Here is a 19,320-nt window from a genome sequence, read left to right as displayed (position 1 = left end):
TATTCCATTCATATGAAATGTTCAGAATAGGAAAATCCAGAGAGACAGAAAGTTAATGGGTGGCTGCCTGAAATTATGGGGGGTGGGGGCAAAGTGCGTAAATGGGCAGTGGCCGCGAGCGGGTGCTGCATTTCTTTTTGGGGTGATGCGAAAGTTCTGAAACGTATCGTGGTGATCGAAGCACAACTCTGAATAGACTAAAAAGGACTGACGTGTGCACTTTAGAAAAGTGACTTGTCTGGTGTGTGAACTCTATCTCAATAAAGCCTTTATAAAAATAATAAACAAGCAATAGAGACACAGACCCCACTCTTGGGAAGACGCAGTTTTGGGGCCGGAAAAGGAAAATTTAAGGATGCATGGTTCCTTGTGTGATCCTGAGAGAGGCCCCCCTCAGCGCCTGGCTTGTCTGGACCTCCTGTGGTCCTGAGCAGGTATCTTAATTCTGAGTTCAGATTCAAATGGAACTAGAGTTTCTCCAAGCAGCTACCATTTCTCCACCTCTGGGTTCTACGTCATTTTTCTTTTTCCTGCAAACGTGCAGTCACTGATTCACCCTCCAGAGGATCACACACTTTATGCCAGATCTCAGCTATGCAATACAAATAAGATGTTTGACCTTGGGAAACCTAGAATCTGGGCGGGGAGTGGGGAGGGGCTCTTAGCCTTTTTCTTGTGACAAGAGATACCTTTGGAGGACTTCTCATTCTTTTTTTTAATCGTGCAAAAACAATCGAATACGGTCTCTTAGTACCAAATTTTTCAAAAAAAAAAGAAACAGAAAATTTCTTAAAAAGCTAACTGAAATTGCAAACCTGAGAATAATATATATATTTTTTATTGTGTGTGAGAGAGAAAGCAAGCACGTGGGAGGGGCAAAGAGAAAGGGAGAAAGAGAATCCCATGCAGGCTCCTTACTGTCACCTACCCTGACATGGGACTTGAACCCACTAACTGTGAGATCATGAGCTGAGCCGAAATCCAGAGTAGGACACTTAACCAACTGAGCCACCGAGGCGCCCCCTGAGAGTAATATTTTTAAGTGCATCACATAAAACACACAAGATTGCCAAGGAAACGAATTATATTGCAATACAGGTATTAAATACAAACAAACTGGGCTGTAGTATTTGTGAGAAGTAATGAAGATGATTCATTTTCAGAAATACCAAGTAAAAGCTGTGCTGTCTAGTTAACAGTAGGTTTAAAACCTATTGGAACCCCCGCCCAACAATGGGGTCCCAAACCCTTAGACACTTCACTTCCTGATCCTTCTTCCCCTCTCCGTTTTGCAGCAGGCTTATTTTCAGGGGCTTTGCAATGAGCATGCGCCAAAGAACAAACAGAGGAGGGACTGAAAGTCTCTGTGCCACCTCAGGGAATGTACGTTTGTTTCAATCAGACTACCTTTTGCCTTACATGGGCATAAGCGACATCTGGGTAAGGCTGTAACCACTGTAGTATTCAGCCAATGAGGAACCAGGGGAGGGACTTACCTCTATAGTATTCAGCCAATGAGGAACCAGGGGAGGGACTTGCCTGCTAGGAGATACACTGTCTGCTGTAACTGCCCCCAGTGTGCCTGTCCATCAGACACCTGCTCTTGCAAGAATGTTGATTAAAGCCTGGCTTCGCTGTGCTCTGAGTCTCGGCATCCGTCCTCTGATTGGGTGGATGGGCTTACTTCTAACAGTATTTTACATACTCCTTTAGTAATGCATTAAATGACAAGATCTGATGGCATATTTAATAGCTATCATACTTTTGAAGTAGAGAGGAGGGGTCTCAGTGATTACAAAGAGGGATGAAAATATCTGTGACATGATGAGACAGTCATAGGTGGTGTTAGTAAACTATTGTCCGTTGCCCACATTCACAATTGTAGGCAATGCTAAATTTCAATGAGAAGTTAGTGACAATACAGACATAACTCTTTTCCCACTCAAGTTCTCAGACCCCTTGAACTTAGAGACCTCTTGGGGTTTTAGACCCAAGGTGAAGAACCTCTGGTAGTGGGGACACTCTGTGACATGTGACAATGTAGCCTGGGGGAAGCATGGCAGTGAAGAGTCAGCTTTGGGTTTGAGTGCTGATTTACCCCAGCTAACTTTACAATCTGCGCTTTTGTGGCCTCAGCACCCTCACCTGTAAAGACGAGATAGTGATAGCGACCATCTCCTAGTGTCATCGAGTGGAAGAACTAAAAAATAACACACATAGAACACTTGGTACAATGTCTGGCCTGGGGAACAACCGGTGTTATATATGAGTTATTTGCATCCCTGCGGGCAGATCTCAGAAATAGCCATTCAGGTATTTTGACTTAAAACAAACAAACAAACAAAAAAAACCATTGAATTTAGCCAAAGTGCAAATTTAAAAACTTGTTTCTTTGTTGAGTTTATATAGTCTACTTAAAAATGTTATTCTACATCTACCAAATGGTAACAATCACCTTTAAAAGTCTTTGAATATCTATTACTCAGTCCATTTACAACTTTAAGTACTTTCATTTATTATACTTTTTTTTTAAGATTTTATTTTTAAGTAATCTCTACACACCACGTGGGGCTTGAACTCACAATCCCGAGATTAAGAGTCACGTGCTCTTCCGACTGAGCCAGCCAGGCATCCTCCCCCCCCCCCCCCCACTTTGGTCTTTGATTAGAAACTCATGATCAGATTAGGCTCTTTTTATTATTTTATTATTTTATTATTTTTAAGCTTATTTATTTATTTTGAGAGACAGAGAGAGAATGAGAGAGAGAGAGAGAGAGAGAGAGAGAGAGAGAGAGAGAGAGAATGAGTGGGGGAGGGGCAGAGTCAAGGGGAGAGAATTGCAAGCAGGCTCCATGCTGACACAGCACAGAGCCCAACTCAGGGCTTGAACTCACAAACTGTGAGATCGTGACCTGAGAGTCGAATGCTTAACTGACTGAGTCACCCAGGAGCCCCCAGATTAGGTTCTTAGATTAGGTTCCTCTTTACTATTTTGGAATAAGTAGCACATCTGCCTGGCTCCCAGCGGTTTGACAAGGGCCATAAAAATTTCACTGACCCAACTAATTATGGTAACTTTCATTCTCTCCCTGATAACTTTCATTTCCTTCCCTGAAACTTTAAGAACCTCCCATGGGGCGAGGACAGTGAGAGCAAGGAGAGTGAGAGCAAGTGGGATGGGCGAAGGCCTCTGTAATTTGCAGACATTTGTGCTAAATGAAGGCTGTGATGTATCTCTCCGGTGAGCCATACCGAATATGAGTTCACTGAGAACAGCCAGAGGCTGCAAGTCCTCTGCAAGAAAGTGAAAGACGATTCCTGCCTTTAACAACGTACTTAGAGGCTGGAAAGTAGAAGGCACATAATGTAACATGCGACCCTTATTAGTTATCGTTTACTGAGCAACTAGGGGACATACATTTCTTTTTGCCTGTGTAAGCACACTTTATTTTTTTTAAGTTTTTATTGTGATTCCAGTTAGTTAACAGTGTTATATTAGCTTCAGGCGATTCAATAATTCAGGGTACATAAATGGTGTGTGTGTGTGTGTGTGTGTGTGTGTGTGCCTGTGCGTGCAAATACACACACACACACACACACACACACACACACACACCCTGAGTCTCACAAAAGCCTGGGAGATGACATTAAATCTTTTTCTTCTTTCTCTTTTAACCTATTAAAAAACTGAGGTTTAAAAAAGTAAAGCGACTCCCCGGAAGTTCACCCGGCTAGCAAGCAGTGGGAGTCAGCTTTTGAACCCCCCCAGAGCAAAGCCTCAGGGCAAAAGCGGCCTTAGTTAAGGTTGCAGTAAGTTCTAACGACCGAGCAATTTATATTTAACTTTAAGGCCACCATGGGCAAGTCATTTCCTTAATGTGATCCTCATTTGCCTTATCTGCAAAGTGGTTCCCTCTTCAGTGGGTTGTTCTGAATGACTCAGAAGGTGCAGGCCTAGCATTTAAGCACATCCTTAATGTACAATAAAGGCTCCCGGCAGTCAAGTCAACAAGTGAGTTAAAAATAAACTGACATGACAGGCAACCCTCAGAGGGGAGTCAGGTCCCTCAAAGTCCAGGATCTGCACTGACTAGACACTTCGCCGCTTTTATTCTAACAAACATACCCTTGACATCCAAAGGGGATACAAAAAAATGGCCTCATCCCCGGGGTCGCCAAATAGATTTACCTGCCCACAATCTTCTCCTTAATTCTATCCAACTTCCCCAGGATTTATTCTTTTGGCATGCCAGAGGTCTGACTCAGCACTTGATGGGCACATAGGGCTTGAAATTAGAGAAAGCAGCAAAACCTCCCAGGAGCGGCCTTTTCCCTCAAGGGAGGCAGTCACAGGCCAAGTCTCCTCCCTATGGGGGTGGGGGGAGGGGAGACCTCGGTGACCCACGTGACGATGCGCATTCCCCCGGCCTCCCCGACCGACCCCGGCCAGTTCGGTCACCGCAACCAACAAGTCTGTAAGCGGGAGCGAGGAAGGTTTGTTAAAAATGTCACGCCGGCCAACTTGCGAGCCACGGGTCTGTCCCTACCCCGCCATCCCCCTCCCCCACCCCCTCCACCACTGCCCAGAGCGGGGGCGGGGCGGGCCCAGGGAGCGCGCGGGTGGGTGGAGCGCGACTGCCGCTTCGCGGGGCCTTAAGGGCGCAAGGTGCGCGCCCCTTGGTCGGCTAGCGGCCACACGCGGGAAGCCCCGCCCCTCCCCGCCCATCGCCCCGCCCCTCCTTTCGCCCCGCCCACAGCCCCTGCCCCGCCTCCTGCCCCGCCCCCGCGCCCCGCCCCGCCTCCTTCCCCCCGCCCGGGCCGCCCCCCCCACCGCCCGGCGCCCGAGCTGCAGGAAGGAGCTGCCAGCTCTAGCCGGGCTTGCCTCAGCGCGCGGATCTGCACCATGCCCCGCATAGATGCAGATCTGAAGCTGGACTTTAAGGATGTCCTGCTCCGACCCAAGCGAAGCAGCCTCAGGAGCCGAGCCGAGGTGGGCCCCTTCGAAAGCCGCAGTGAGGGTGGGATTTGTTTTCCGCGTAGCTGGGGTGCGGGAGGACGGTGGGAGGAGGAGGGATGTGCTAACCCAGCCGGCTTTTCCGTGTGTCTCTTGGTGGATGGGAGGCTGACCCCCTTGGCCCTCCCCATCTGCCGAGAGAGGGGAGAGCCGGCTGGTTCCCCGCCAGGACTTGAGGTGTCTTTAAGGGACCCAGCTCCGGCGTAAAATTCTAAATACGTCCGGCTGAGTGGGCTGGGGGGAGTACACAGTAGACTAGACCACAGAGGAACAAAGATCAAGTGGCCAGCCGATTTAGAAAGAATGGGAGGGTGGCTGGAGGGGTGCACGTAGGGCAGAAATGACAAGAGTGGAGCCCAAGTGTAAAGGAGAGGACGACAGCGACCAAGAGCTTTGTGATTTTGGCATTGTCTCTTAGTGCGGAGAACCGACTGCTGCGTTAGTATCAGCTCCAGCAATGGAATTTTTTTTAAAAAATGCCTGAAAACCAGGCAGATTCCAGAGCGGCAAAAGTTCAGGGTTTACTTTCCACGTTTCAGTGACCTTGCTGGGAGTGAGGCTGGGGACGCGTGCCTGGCGCCACTCTACTTACTGGACAGCTGTAGGGAGGCAGAAAACACCCCAGCACAGGTGCGAGGGTGAGAGGCAGATTGGACCCCCTGGGCAGTTTGGCTGGTTCTGCGTCCATGAGATCGAAGACTGGCTGTGGCCCCGAGTGAGAGGGAAGGTGCTGCCCCGGTCGGGGCTGAGGAAGGTCACAGCCTGAAGGATAAACTAGTTGCACGGAAGGAGTCCCCTGGAGGAGGGTGTGCTGGTGACCGTGGCTTTGCCTGGCTTCTGAGAGCTGGAGAAGGAGGTGAGGAAGTGACTCCGTGTGGAGGTGGGGTCCGCAGGAGTAAACAGGAGGAGGCCAAGCCAGCACACTCTTCCAAAGGCTCCACTCCACGAGACCATAAATAAATCCTCTTGCAAGAACTCTGCTGCCCGCCTGTGCCTGTGCCCGGGCCCAACCGCAGCGCCTGGGGTTGCCAGCCGAGGGCTTGTTTGGATTAAAGACGTGTCCTGTTTTAGCCGGTGACCAGAACAAGACACCTCAAGCAGGAGGGTTGGCAGCCGGACCCAGAGACCCGGAGAGGGTGGGTCTGGACCGGACTGCAGGAGGCCGGGAATGGTTAGCCCTTATCACCCTAGATGGGACCACCCTCTTCCTGTCCTTCCTCTTGTCCTTAAAGGTGCTAAAAGAGTGGCCGACTTTTGAAAGAAAAACAAATGGTGTGGGTGATAGGTAGCCACTGCCTAAGGCCAGAACAAGACAGGAGGTGGGGCTTCTGGGCCGACAGATAAAGAGGTGGCCTCAACATTCTTTCAGTATTTGTTCCGAATCCACTTAGGAGAGAGAAATTTATTAAGCCAAGTGGGTGTTTAAAACAAGGATATATTGTACGTATTTTCTGAGCCAGAAAGGATCTGGAGAAGGTAGAACATGTCGAATTTAGGTAATAGAATGAATTACTCTTTTCCAGAGAATAGTATGATGTCCTGCATCATCTGGTTTCATACTTTGAGCCGATTGAAACTATTAATGTCCCGGCTTCCAACGGCACCTTGCAATCTACGTGTCCACATTGCAGTGAGAACTCTGTGCCCTTGGGAAATGTTTTCACAGTTCCGTTTCTGTGGGAGTTTGCCAGCTCTGGGCATGGAAACCTAAGTTAACTGGATTGCCTTTCCAGTTGGTTCCCCTAATAGCGTAGGTGCCTGGCTGATTGTGTCCCATAATCTGCCTGCTTTAGTTGATGTTGAGGGATCTAGTTAGTCCTAGATCTAAGCAGGCTTCCAGTCCCCTCTCAGTGTTTTCTCAGTTTGCTTGTGGACGCCTGAAATGTCTTACAGGCCGTTAAAAACTTTTCGTTGTGCCATCAGATATAAGTCTAAAAATGTGTGCCCCCCTGCATGCAAATTGAAAACAAATTTGAAAGTGGTAAGGCTTTGAGCCTAACCAGAGAGCAGAGCTGAGTGGAGCCAGGAGAGAAAACATACCCTGTAAGAGCAGAGTCTGGCTCTGGGAAGGGAGTTTCGACTCTTGACGAGATTTATCACAGCGACGGTTTTTTGCTAAGAGCCAGGCCTGGTGTTGGATATCAGCCAGTGAGCAGAAAATGGAGAGAGAGGCAGAATGATCACCCACTTAGATGTTCTAGTATTCCGGTAAGGGCATTTCCGCAAATATAAACATAAAATGAAGTTGAGGTCAGCTCCCAGCGGCAAAGGGTCCAGGTGGAGGTGGCCCAGGTGGCCTTCCTGTGATTGTGCCAGACGGGCAGTCATCTCTCAGCTGTCCACTCTTTGCATTTACACACATCTTCACAAGCCCCTGGTACAGGAGAATAAAGTCCCACAGGGCTCCTTGAGGACGGTTGGGTAATCCATTCAAAGGAAGTCACGTGTAAGCACAAACTTTGGCTTTATATGATGCACTGGGGACATCCAGACATTCCTTGACTCCCCGAGCAGTTCTTCCTGAGAACCCATTTCTGTCTCTGATGTCCCACCTGAGCCCTTAAGCTGGGGTAAGATTTAAAAAAAAATGAACAAAAAACAAATTTACTAACACAGCCATAACTTTGGAAGTCAGGCCATGAGGAAATTTGCAGTAGAGAATTGGCCACTTGTCCGAGGACAGAGAAGACACGACACAATGAGAATTCCGTCTTCTTTTAAAACTCTCTAGTGATTTTTTTCGCCAGTGGTCCAGGGAGAGGCAGATCGGCTCCAGAAAGGTCTGGTCAACCCTCAGGGGTCCACTGCACGTTGGCTCGCAGGGGATCAGAGCACGGCAGTGGAGACGATATTTGGCTGGGAGCAAGCTGACCTGAATTTTAGCTCAGGCTGTGCACTGTATACTTCAGTACCTTGGCGCTATGTTAGTTTCACAGGGCAGCTGTAACAAAGTACCAGAAAAAGAGGTGGCTTACACAATAGAAATGTATTGTCTCCCCCGTCCAGGAGGCGAGGAGCCCCAGATCAGAATGTCCATGGGCTGGATCCTTCTGAGTGCTGTGAGGGAGAGTCTGTAACATTTCTCTCTCCTATTTTTCTGGTTGTTTACACACAATCTTGGGTGTTTCTTGGCTCATAGATGCATAGTTCCTATCTCTGCCTTACATCTTTACATCTCCCTCTCTGTGTGTGTCTGTGTCCAAATTTTCCCATTTTGAGAACACCAGTCATGTTGGGATGGGGCCCTGTTGGGCTGACCTCATCTTACCTTGATTGTCGGCGAAGACCTTATTACAGATCTTTTATCTTTTCTGGAGACACAGCTCAAACCATAGCAGCCTCTATGAAATTAGAGGGTGTGAGTAGAATTGTTCTTAATGGATGCTTCAGAATCACCTAAGGAGACACTCCAAAATACACATACTGTCTCCAGCACAAAGGTTCTCAGTAAGTTTGGAGCGGCTTGAGCATATATGTTTTGGAAATCCTCCTGTGCAGATTCTCGTGTGCACACAGACGCTGGGCTAACCGCTGGGGTCTTTTCCATTTGGAGAACCCCCCGGCTGTCTGGTAATGTACAGCCGCCCGAGCTTCTCGAAATCCTGGCAGCTGGTGGCGAAGGCTGCAAGGGACAGAACTCATCCACAGAGCTGGGCTGGGGCTCACCAAGCATTGCCCTGAGAAAGGCTGGGGGCCAAGGTACAATACCATTCTTACTTCTTGGTCAGACATTAATTTATTCCACACTTTTGAAGCCACTCGCTAGAACTATAAAGATAAGGGGGGGGGGTGCCTGGGTGGCTCCGTCGGTTAAGCATCCGACTTCAGCTCAGGTCAGGTTCTCGTGGTTCGTGAGTTCGAGCCCTGCATTGGGCTCTGTGCTTCAGCTCAGAGCCTGGAGCCTGCTTCGGATTCTGTGTCTCTCTCTCTCTCTGTGCCCCTCCCCCGCTCGCACTCTGTCTCTCTGTCTCTCAAAAATGAATAAACGTTAAAAAAAAAAAGATAAGAGGGATTGTCCCTGTAGACTTACCATTTATAGGTGAGACGGGTAATGGATCCTTTATTTAATAAGAGCATTGTTTAAACAGTACCACCTATAGATCTAGGCAAAAGGGGCCCTGCCCCACACCCCACCTCTGCTCCCTTATACCCTCCTCACTGGACAGGGCCAGGGGGCCATGACTTTTCATGAAGGCCGTGTTCCAGGGACTCAGAGTCCTGGATTTCCTTGCCCAGATGACTGCAGGCTAATTCCAAGGCTTGCGAGGAAGGGCCCCTTCCCAGGCTTTTTCCCAGGGACCTGCCGTGATGCGGGTGTGCTCAACTGCAACCTCAGGCAGTGGCCAGGCGGCAGCTGTTTGTGAGAATGGATGTGTGTGTGCAAGGAGCTTCGTGTGCAGACTGGGGGGTCTGTGTGTGCACATCAAGATTTGGGTGGGACGAGAAGAGGGTGTGGACCGGAGGCCAGGGGCTCCCTCCCCATGACACGATGTTCTGGTACTTTCCAGGTCATTAATGTTTGTCAAGGTTGGAGGATAGGACACAGTGTAGAAGGCTTATGCTTATGTAGAAGCCTGTCAGCTCTATCATAACGTTGAGATATTTAGGAATGTGGTAGGTGGGTCTCCATTCGTGCCTTTTTTTTTTTTAATTTTTTTTAACGTTTATTCGTCTTTGAGAGTGAGAGACACAGAGCATGAGCAGGGGAGGGGGAGAGAGAGAGGGAGACGCAGAATCCGAAGCAGGCCCCAGGCTCTGAGTCGTCAGCACGGAGCCCGACGCAGGGCTCGAACTCACGAACCACGAGAACCTGACCTGAGCTGAAGTCGGATGCTTAACCGACGGAGCCACCCGGGTGCCCCTCCATTCGTGCTTTTGGCCCCCAAATGTTGGGCTGTGGGACTGACTTCGATGAAGGTGTGTTTAAAGGGCAGGAGAAACATGCATTTTTGAGGTGGGGGAGGGATAGTTCATTACTCTGTGTTCCCTTACAAATCAGGCTTAGCACAGTGGGAATTTGGAGGTGCTGTAGTTGGTACATTGACCAGCTGTGGCAGATTAAATACCAAGTTTTGTTCCCAGGAGGCTGGAATATTTAAAATATCTATTTCTTTTAGTGAACAACAGGTGTATTTTGGGGGGTGTGTGTGTCTTTTTGTTTGTGTGGGTAAGATCAGGGAAGATTAGTTAAAACATTATTTAGGGGTGCCTGGGTAGCTCAGTTGAGCACCTGACTTCAGCTCAGGTCATGGTCTCGTGGTTTGTGAGTTCGAGCCCTGCCTTGGGCTCTGTGCTGACAGTTCTCTCTCTCAAAAATAAAATAAACATTAAAAAAAATTTTAAAAATTCATAATATTAGTTTCAGAGGTACAATACGGTAATTCAACAATCCCATACATCACCTGGTGCTCATCATAGCAAGTGCATTCTTAACCCCCATCACCTGTTTAACCCATCCCCCCTCCCGCCTCCCCTCTGGGGACCATCAGTTTGTTCTCCAGAGTTAAGAGTCTGTTTCTTGGTTTGCCGCTCTCTCTCTCTCTCTCTCCCATTTTCCTTTGTTCATTTGTTTTGTTTCTTAAATTCCTCATATGAGTGAAATCATATGGTATTTGTCTTTCTCTTACTGTCTTATTTCACTCAGCTCCATCCATGTTGTTGCACATGGCAAGATTTCGTTCTTTTATACGGCTGAATAATATTCCCTTGTGTGTATAAACCACATCTTCTTTGTCCATTCATCAGCTGAGGGGCGGTCGGGCTGTTTCCATAGTTTGGCTGTTGTAAATACCGCTGTTGCAAACACTGGGGCGCGGGTATCCCTTTGAATTAGTGTTTTTGTATTTTTTTGGGTAAATAGTCAACAGTGCAATTGCTGAATCTTGGGTGGTTCTATTTTTAGCTTTTTGAGGCAGCTCCTCACTGTTTTCCAGAGTGGCTGCACCCGGTCACATTCCCACCAGCAGTGCAGGAGGGTTCCTTTTTCTCCACATCCTCACCAACATCTGTTGTTTCTTGTCTTTTCCAGTTTAGCCTTTCTGACAGGTGTGAGGCGATATCTCATTGTAGTTCTGATTTGTATTTCCCTGATAGTGAGCGATGATGAGCATCTTTTCATGTGTCTCTCGGCCATCCGTATGTCTTCTTTAGGAAAATGTCTATTTGGGTGCTCTGCCCATTTTTAATTGGATTATTTATTGTATGGGTGTCGGGTTGTATAAGTTCTTTATGGATTTTGGATACTAACCCTTTATCGAATATGTCACTTGCAAATCTCTTCTTCCATTCCCTAGGTCGCCTTTTAGTTTTGTCGATTGTTTCCTTCGCTCTGCAGAGGCTTTTTATTTTGTACTCCCCATATGTACTCCCAATAGTTTATTTTTACTTGGGGAAGACAGTTTTATTTCTCATTCCTAGAATTAAGGATTGCATGGAATCTACCATAGGAAGACGAAAAATAAGGGCAGGAGTTCACCGTCAAGGCTGATCTTTTTCCAAGGAGGGCTCTGTTTTTTCCATACTGCTGCTAGGTTTTGGGGTGCCGAGAAAAGCCCACTGCGAGCTCAGCTGGGTTCAGAGTGTGGCTGCCCTCCCCGTGCGTCTTGGGAGGAGTATGAGTGATTTGAGACCAAGGAATTCGGATTATTTTAAGCCTGCCAAGCCAGAATGGTGGAGTGCCTTTAGCACAGAGGGTTGCAATTAATTAGACCCCTTCGGTTATCTCTCAGAATGTAGATCTAACTTGTTTCGCTGAAGTCCAGCCAAGGGTCATAATGAAGGAAGTAGAGAAAGCCATAAGCTGCCTCACCTGTCAGGAAGTTCCTGCGTCTCATTTCCCCTCAGCTTTGCTGTTTAAGGCCGGTGCAGACATAGGACACCATTCACCCAGGAAGCCTTCTGGGAGCTGTGTAGAGAGCAAGCACGAAAGGCCAAGTGACATGTCCCATGGTGTTTTTTGACATGTTGATCGCAAAGTGAAAGTTGCCTTAGGGACGGACACCTGGGGGGCTCCGTCGGTTAAGCAGTTAAGCGTCAGACTCTTGGTTTCAGCGCAGGTCACGATCTCCTGGTTTGTGAGTTCGAGCCCCACACTGGACTCTGTGCTGACAATGCAGAGCCTGCTTGGGATTCTCTCTCCCCTCTCTCTTCCCCTCCCCTACTTGTTCTGTCTCTCTCTCTCTCAGTAAATGAGTAAACTTAAAAAGAAGTTGCCTCAAATGAAAAGGGGTAAGAGAAGGAACTAGACCAACAGTGGTAAGGAATGATTATTGCTGATCTATTCAATGATTAATGGCTGATCTATTCATATATGTATATATTATTGGTGATCTATCCAGGATTAATGTAGGTTGAAATTACTTCAGAGACCAGAGATCCACCCCTGTGTGTCTCCTGCCAGTTCTCCTGGGGAAGCACCTGCTTTCAGGATGATCCTGGGTCCCTCACGGTCCAGCCCAGGGGGCAAACAGTGCTGAGTAGGTACGACAGGAAATATAACGCAAGATATCCGAACTCAGCTGAGATGCCGCGTGAGATGTGGAGGCACCCTAGGGATTGGCAACAGTGAAAAGGGGCTTCGGAAGGGGAGGAGGTGATGTTCCTGGGATCACTCCCTGACAGCTGGAACCGAGGCCACGCAGGCCGAGGCAGAGGCGAGGCGTTCTGGGAGAACGGCGCTGACTGCATACAGGCCCTCCTCCCTTGTCCCGCACGGTCCTGCACTTTCCCACTCAGTTTCTCCATTGGCTGAACCCGGCCAGAAACCAGCCTGGGCAGCAGAGCCTGCAGGGGCGGGGGGGGGTGACCTTCCTGTGGTAAGAGGGGGGGCGGGAAAAGGGTGAAGAATAAACCTGTGAGCCTGCAGGTCTCGGATCTGCCTGGGACAAAGAAGGGGTTCTGACTCTGTTAGCTCTGGCGCGTGCCTAGCAGACTTTGGCTGCGCCCACCATCCTGGTTTACCTGTCCTGGATCCCCGACCGCTGGGGCTGGGTTAGACACGACGACGCCCCGAAGTTGGAGTGACAGGAGAATTGGAGGGCCCTCCCTCCACCATTTGCGCGTCAAAGGAACAAGTGTGTGTTTGCTTAGACACCTGGCTCCCTGTACTTCCTCTCAGCTCTTTGAAGGATGCTCAGAATTACAAAGCAAGCGGAGAAGGTTGACAGGTTAAGGGATTCATGGTTTGCAGCTCGTTGCGGGTGAATCTGGAGTGTCTGCTTCTCCCCGTGGGTGAGAATTAAAGGGAAAGTCATGCCTGGCAGGGAAGGGTGGAGCGGATTTTCCCAGAAGGGGAATGGTCCCTCCGGTGCCCTGAAGTGGGGAAATGTAGCATACGCGTGGGTGTTTAGGGCCAGGATGGATGGGGCTGGGGGCGGAAGGTGGCAGGCCGTGGGTTGGGAGCAAAGCTGAAGGAGAGAGCTTCCGATTCTGAGGTTTGGATCGATGGCGGGCCACCAGTGCCTTGTACTGCGTTGGCTTTGTCCCTGGGTGACCACCTGTTACTCTGACTCCTCAGGAGCCCTCCTGTTTTGGAGGCACGTGGCTCAGCCCCTAAGACACCAACGGACCGAGGGACACGCACTTGCTTTTTGTTGTTCGCCCTTGCTCCAAACTCTAGAAGTTCTTCACGGATCACTTGAAGAGCACATCGTTTCTGTTTCCCTTTTGGCCAATTAGGTGGATCTTGAGCGTACCTTCACGTTTCGGAACTCGAAGCAGACCTACTCGGGGATCCCCATCATTGTGGCCAACATGGACACCGTGGGGACATTCGAGATGGCAGCAGTGATGTCACAGGTAGGATGAGTCTACTGCTCACCCTGGACAGGTGGTCAGGAGCCCAGCCCGGACTCACTCAGACACAAAGAAGAGGAGAAAAGTGAGACATTCCGGATCATTTACTGTGGCCGAACTGTTCGGTTCTGAGTCTGATGGCTGCTGGGAGGTACTTCTTTTCTTTTCCGTCAGAAGACAGAGTCTGGACTTGGCATTCAAGGAGATGGCTTAGGTCTGCACCCGTTTCTTCCTTGAAAATGCTCCTGGTAGTTTTAGAAACTAGAGATATTGTCAAGTGAGACCAGTGTCGTGTTATAGAAGAGTGACCTTGCCTTTAAAATTAAGGCGGGGGGCACCTGGGTGGCTCAGTTGGTTGAGCGTCTTGACTTCGGCTCTGGTCACGATCTCACAGTTCATGAGTTCAAGCCCCACATGGGGCTCTCTGCTGTCAGCCTGTCAGCGCAGAGCCCGCTTAGGATCCTCTGTCCCCTCTCCCTCTGCCCCTCCCCAGCTTGTGCTCTCCCGAAAATAAGTAAATATTTACAAAAATAAAATAAATTAGGGCAGACCCGCCTTTGTATGCAGTCTGTGCAATAGCGTTTATTACCTAATTATGTACGAAACATTTATGGGGCACTGATGTGCCAGCCAGTGGATACAACGTGTGTAATGTTGTGACAGCTCCTCCCTGTGTGTTCCTTTTCCTGACGAGGAAACTGAGGCAGAGAGGAAGAGGAGAGGTCACTTGGCTCAGGGCATCCAGTCGGGTAGAGACAGAGCCAAGATTCAAACCCAGACTGACTCCTAAATAAGGGATTTGCCTCCCAACTCACACGGACAGGTAACAACCTAACAGACCTAACCACACAAGGTCCAGCTTAGCCAGTTAACTAGTCTCATCTCCTATAAGGGGAATAGTTAGTAGCCAGGCCTTGGGAAAAATAAAAGAAAAGCCATTTGTGGGCAGGACCTTTGTCCCACGCAGCTACGTCTGAGATGCAACACACCTTATTCATCTGAGATGTGAAATGTTTGCTTCCGACGTGCACAGAGTGTGTGTGTCTATTTCCATTGATAATGCCTGCCAAGGGAAAAGATAAATCCAATTAGTTGAAAGAGCTTCTCGCTGTGGGCAGCAAGCCAAACCTCAGGAGGTGTTAGGATTCATTATTAGCCAGTGATTAGAAGGAAGATTTTCAAACAAATTATGAATTCGGAAAGTGGAATCGGGGGTGGTCTGTCTGACTCCGTGATCAGTTCTATTCAGCCCCCACCGAGTTTCGACCCGGGGGCTAGTGAATTCATTGCTAAAGGAATTTGTTTTTGTTTTTTGGTTTTTTTTTTCCTCCTTGTCTTTTCCTTGCCCTGCTCTGTGATCAGCCATTGCTACTAATGAATTATGTATTAGTATAAAAGTGGGTGGGATCAGGGAGCAATGAGTAATCCTGATTAATTATCAGATTACTAGTCCTTGAAGAACTTAGAGCCTGCTGTGCCCTGCCCGTTTTGACAGGAAGGAAGGACTCACCATTCTTGAGACAAGGTACGCTGAGAATACAGTGAAATAGCATACGCTGAAACCATGTGTGGATACTGTGAGCTTTCTGTTTCTAGGATCCACTGAGACAGTGTGAGTTAATAAAGCCATGGAATTTTAATTTTTTTTTTTCAACGTTTTTTATTTATTTTTGGGACAGAGAGAGACAGAGCATGAATGGGGGAGGGGCAGAGAGAGAGGGAGACACAGAATCAGAAACAGGCTCCAGGCTCCGAGCCGTCAGCCCAGAGCCTGACGCGGGGCTAGAACTCACAGACCGCGAGATCGTGACCTGGCTGAAGTCGGACGCTTAACCGACTGCGCCACCCAGGCGCCCCAGCCATGGAATTTTAGAATGGGAAATTGCAGATGGGGAAGTCAACCCAGGGAAGTTAGGAGAGGGTCCTGACAGAGAAGGAACCCGAACTCTGCAGTCAGATAGGCGTTTGATTCGGGCCTTTGCCCCACTTTGGCCAAGCAGCTGTTAAATTCCTTAAGCTCCGTTTCTGTCCACGAAGCCAGAATTACTGTATGAGGTTGCTCGAGGGGGTAAATGGCACGAAATGGTGTGCAGAGTGCTTGGGAGCAAAGTGTCGATGTTGGATCGGCTTGATAGTCCTAGATTGGGGATTGTAAATTACAGAATTTCCTCCTTCCCGCCCTCACTCAAAAATACCAACAACCGCCTGTGTTTAGCAAGACATGTTTAGATCATGAACGCAAAGAAAAGCTTTCAGGTGTCAGTTGAGGTTCTTTTGGATTGGCTTAAGCAGCAGGTGGCCCTCGGGCGACCCTTAGGGGCAGGGCAGCTGCTGTCCTCAGCTCTGTGCCTGACTCAGGTGGTGGGTCTGGACAGGGTTCTGAGAACTCTTCCCTTTCCCTCCCTCCCCGGCCTCCGGGCAGGGCCTCCTGAGTCCGGAAGGCAGTGTTGTCCCATCGGATTAGAATGGAAAACGCGGTTTTGTGATTTCACTGGTCACACCTTGTCTGTTTTTGGCTCTTAGCATATTTAAAGCAAATCGGGCGTGAACGTCAGGAACGCCTAATGCTTCTGTGTTGTGGGGTCACCCCTGCCACACGGAGGCAGGAGAGCTGACTCATTTGACTTCTTGCGCTGATGGTGCTGTTTTGTTCCCTAGCACTCCATGTTTACGGCAATTCATAAGCACTACGCCCTGGATGAATGGAAGCTCTTTGCTGCTAATCACCCAGAATGTCTGCCGGTAAGACTACACCCTGGTTATAAATTCATTCCACTGCTTGCAGGGGGTGGGGAGACAGACTTCAGGGTAGTCGAGAGGATTTGACCTGCAGACAGACATGCGGAGTCCTTAGAGCTCTGGGGAGAGGCGGTAGTGGGCCCCTGAACCTCCAGAACATTCCGCCGAGGGAAAAAGCCGGGCACGAAAATCTGTGTCTGTTTACATGAAATGGCAAACCAGGCCAGCCTACAGAGACAAAGTAGATTTTGGTGGTTGCCTAAGGCGGGCGGGGGGCGGGAATTTGAGGGTGAGGGCTAAAGCGTGTGGGAGCGACCGAGGTTCTGGGGTGACACGTGTTTTAAAATCGTGAGGGCGGATGCGTGACTCTGAATGTGCCAGAAACTCTTGGACTGCACTCTCTAACGGGGTGAGCTGTGAGGTGTGTAATTATATCTCAATAAAGCTGTTATTAAAAAAAAAAAGGCAGTTTGAAAATAAGGAAAATCCCTATTATTATGTAACGCACCTGACTTGGCACCCGGCACATCCCGAGCCAGTGCCAGCAGAGAAGTCTCTTGGCATTGGAGTCGCTCTCCCCTGTGATCAGATCATGTGTGATTGGAAAATGACTTCATACGGTGCTGCTTTTGAGCTTATTACGCTGCTCTCTTTTTCCCGTCCCCGGCTGTGCTGCATGGAGATGTGGGTTCGCGAGAAGGTGGTTTGGGCGATACAATAATTCTGGCTTGCTGCCAGATCTTTTCATTTTTTTCCCCCACGTTGTGTTTGAATGAATTATAATTGTGCCACCTTCTTCCCTTCTCTGTAAGGAGTTCGGAGAGCAATGATTTTTTTTGTTGTTGGTCATACCTCTGACTCCTGTATGGGAGTTTCTGGCAACGTGTTCTAAGCTGGCACCCTGACCTTCGTGACCAACTGTGATCGTTTGACTTCCTACTCTGCCTCCGTGCCCCCCCACCACCACCAAATTAAAAGGCGAATTGAAAAGGGGAAAATGTCAAATGCTCGGTGACACGGAGACAAATGAACCAATGTTGAGTTTCACTTGCCAGACTTTAACAGCAACGAAAGGGAAAATGGGAAAGGTAGCCTTGCTCTCGCGGGAGGGATGGATGGGGCCAGAGCTGGTCAGAATGTCAGCGGGAGCAGTGGAAACGGGTGTCGACGCAGAGAACGAGAATACACACGTATCGAGTGACCGGGCTGTTTACGCTCAGTATCTGGGTTGTCACTACATTGTTGGGATTTGGGGGGAGCCACAAAGGATATTCAGATAGGTCCCCCATCTGTGACTTCTGGCTTTAGAGAAGTGACATAAAATATAAAAGGAGAGATGCCGACTCCGGGCACAATCCCGTGGCTTAGTGGTACTAAGGCATAAATGACTAAAAACAATTTTTTTTTTTTTCCCCAAGGAGCAGATTTTCATAGGAGCAGGGGGGTGGGTTGGAGAGCGTCGGTGCTGTAGAAGTTGTAGAAGTTGTAGAAGAGGGTGTTCCCCGAGGGGCTCCAGATGTGAACAGGGACAGGTGCGGCTGGGAAGGATCATTTTAGGCTCATGGGTTCTTGCACCGTTTGGATGTTTTTCCCTTTTAATAGGAACCCCGAGTCTTGGAGCTCTTTGTGTAGGTTACGACTTGCATCTTGTGAAATTATCGTATTGGGAGTAAAAATGAAAATAAGAAGGTTGGGGCGCCTGGGTGGCTCAGTGGGGAAAGTGTCCAACGTCGGCTCAGGTGATCTCACGGTTTGCGAGTTCGAGCCCCACGTTGGGCTCTGGGCTGGCAGCGTAGAGCCTGCTTGGGATTCTCTCTCTTCATCTGTCTGCCCCTCCCTCCCCCCCCCCCCCAAGAATAAATATGTAAACTTGAGAAAAAGAGAGAGGAAGGAGTTCTGTCAGAGGAGTTTGAGACACCTTCCCCTCCCTCCTGCTTGCTATACAAGATGCTCAGTGACGGCCGCAGCTTTAGCAGGAGGAAGCCTGTGTTGACTGGCCACGTCTTAGTCTTCTGCTTCTCCTCATCTCCTAGAAGAGAGTTCACACCAGCAGCTCCACGGTTCAGAGTTCCACACGGCTTGAAGAAACCAAGGAAAAGCCAAGGACTAGGTTTCCTGAATAATTAGAAATGTAGTTACCGGAGGGGCGCCTGGGTGGCTCAGTAGGGTGGGCGCCCGACTTTGATCTCAGCTCAGACCGTGATCTCGCAGTTCGTGAGTTTGAGCCCCGAATCAGGCTCTCTGCTGTAGGCGCGGAGCCTGCTTTGGATCCTCTGCCCCCCTCTGTCTGTGCTTCTCCCCCACTGGCGCTTTCTCTCTCAAAAATAAACATTTAAAAAAAAATGTACTTACTGGAAGATTCTGTGGCCGAGGTTCAAAGTTAAGGGTATATGCACTTTAACGGGGGGAAGGTAACTCAAGCAAAGTGTAGTTAACCTAATGAATGGATCGCGAGTCTCCCTTACCTCTGCTGTTGTGTTTCTTTTTTTCTTTTTTTGAAACATTTATTCATTATTGAGAGGGAGAGACTGAGCATGATCAGGGGAGGGGCAGAGAGAGAGGGAGACACAGAATCCGAAGCAGGCTCCGGGCTCTGAGCGGTCAGCACAGAGCCTGAGGCGGGGCTCGAACTCACCAACCGGGAGATAATGACCTGAGCCGAAGTCGTACGCCCAGCCGACTGAGCCACCCAGGCGCCCCTGCTGTTGTGTTTCTTGAGCAGATCTGCCGTGTGTGTATTTGACCTGGGTACACCTCAAAGAGTCGCTGCACTG

The 19,320-nt window shown here is 49.1% G+C and overlaps 1 protein-coding gene across 3 annotated transcripts in view; it reads left to right on the top strand.

Moving 5' to 3' along the window:
- Positions 1-4,832: 4,832 nt before the first annotated feature.
- Positions 4,833-19,320, top strand: part of GMPR (guanosine monophosphate reductase) — a 52,239-nt gene continuing 37,751 nt past the window's right edge. For all 3 annotated transcript variants that reach the window (XM_042985674.1, XM_007089756.2, XM_042985673.1), the window contains exons 1-3: positions 4,833-4,990; positions 13,691-13,810; positions 16,466-16,549. In XM_042985674.1, the coding sequence (XP_042841608.1) occupies positions 4,904-4,990; positions 13,691-13,810; positions 16,466-16,549 (291 nt within the window). In that variant the 5' untranslated portion in view covers positions 4,833-4,903. The remainder of the gene's footprint in view (positions 4,991-13,690; positions 13,811-16,465; positions 16,550-19,320) is intronic.

This window comes from Panthera tigris, chromosome B2 (genome assembly GCF_018350195.1).
Source record: "Panthera tigris isolate Pti1 chromosome B2, P.tigris_Pti1_mat1.1, whole genome shotgun sequence".
Classification (NCBI taxonomy): domain Eukaryota; kingdom Metazoa; phylum Chordata; class Mammalia; order Carnivora; family Felidae; genus Panthera; species Panthera tigris.
This window is presented reverse-complemented; position numbering and strand designations above follow the sequence as displayed.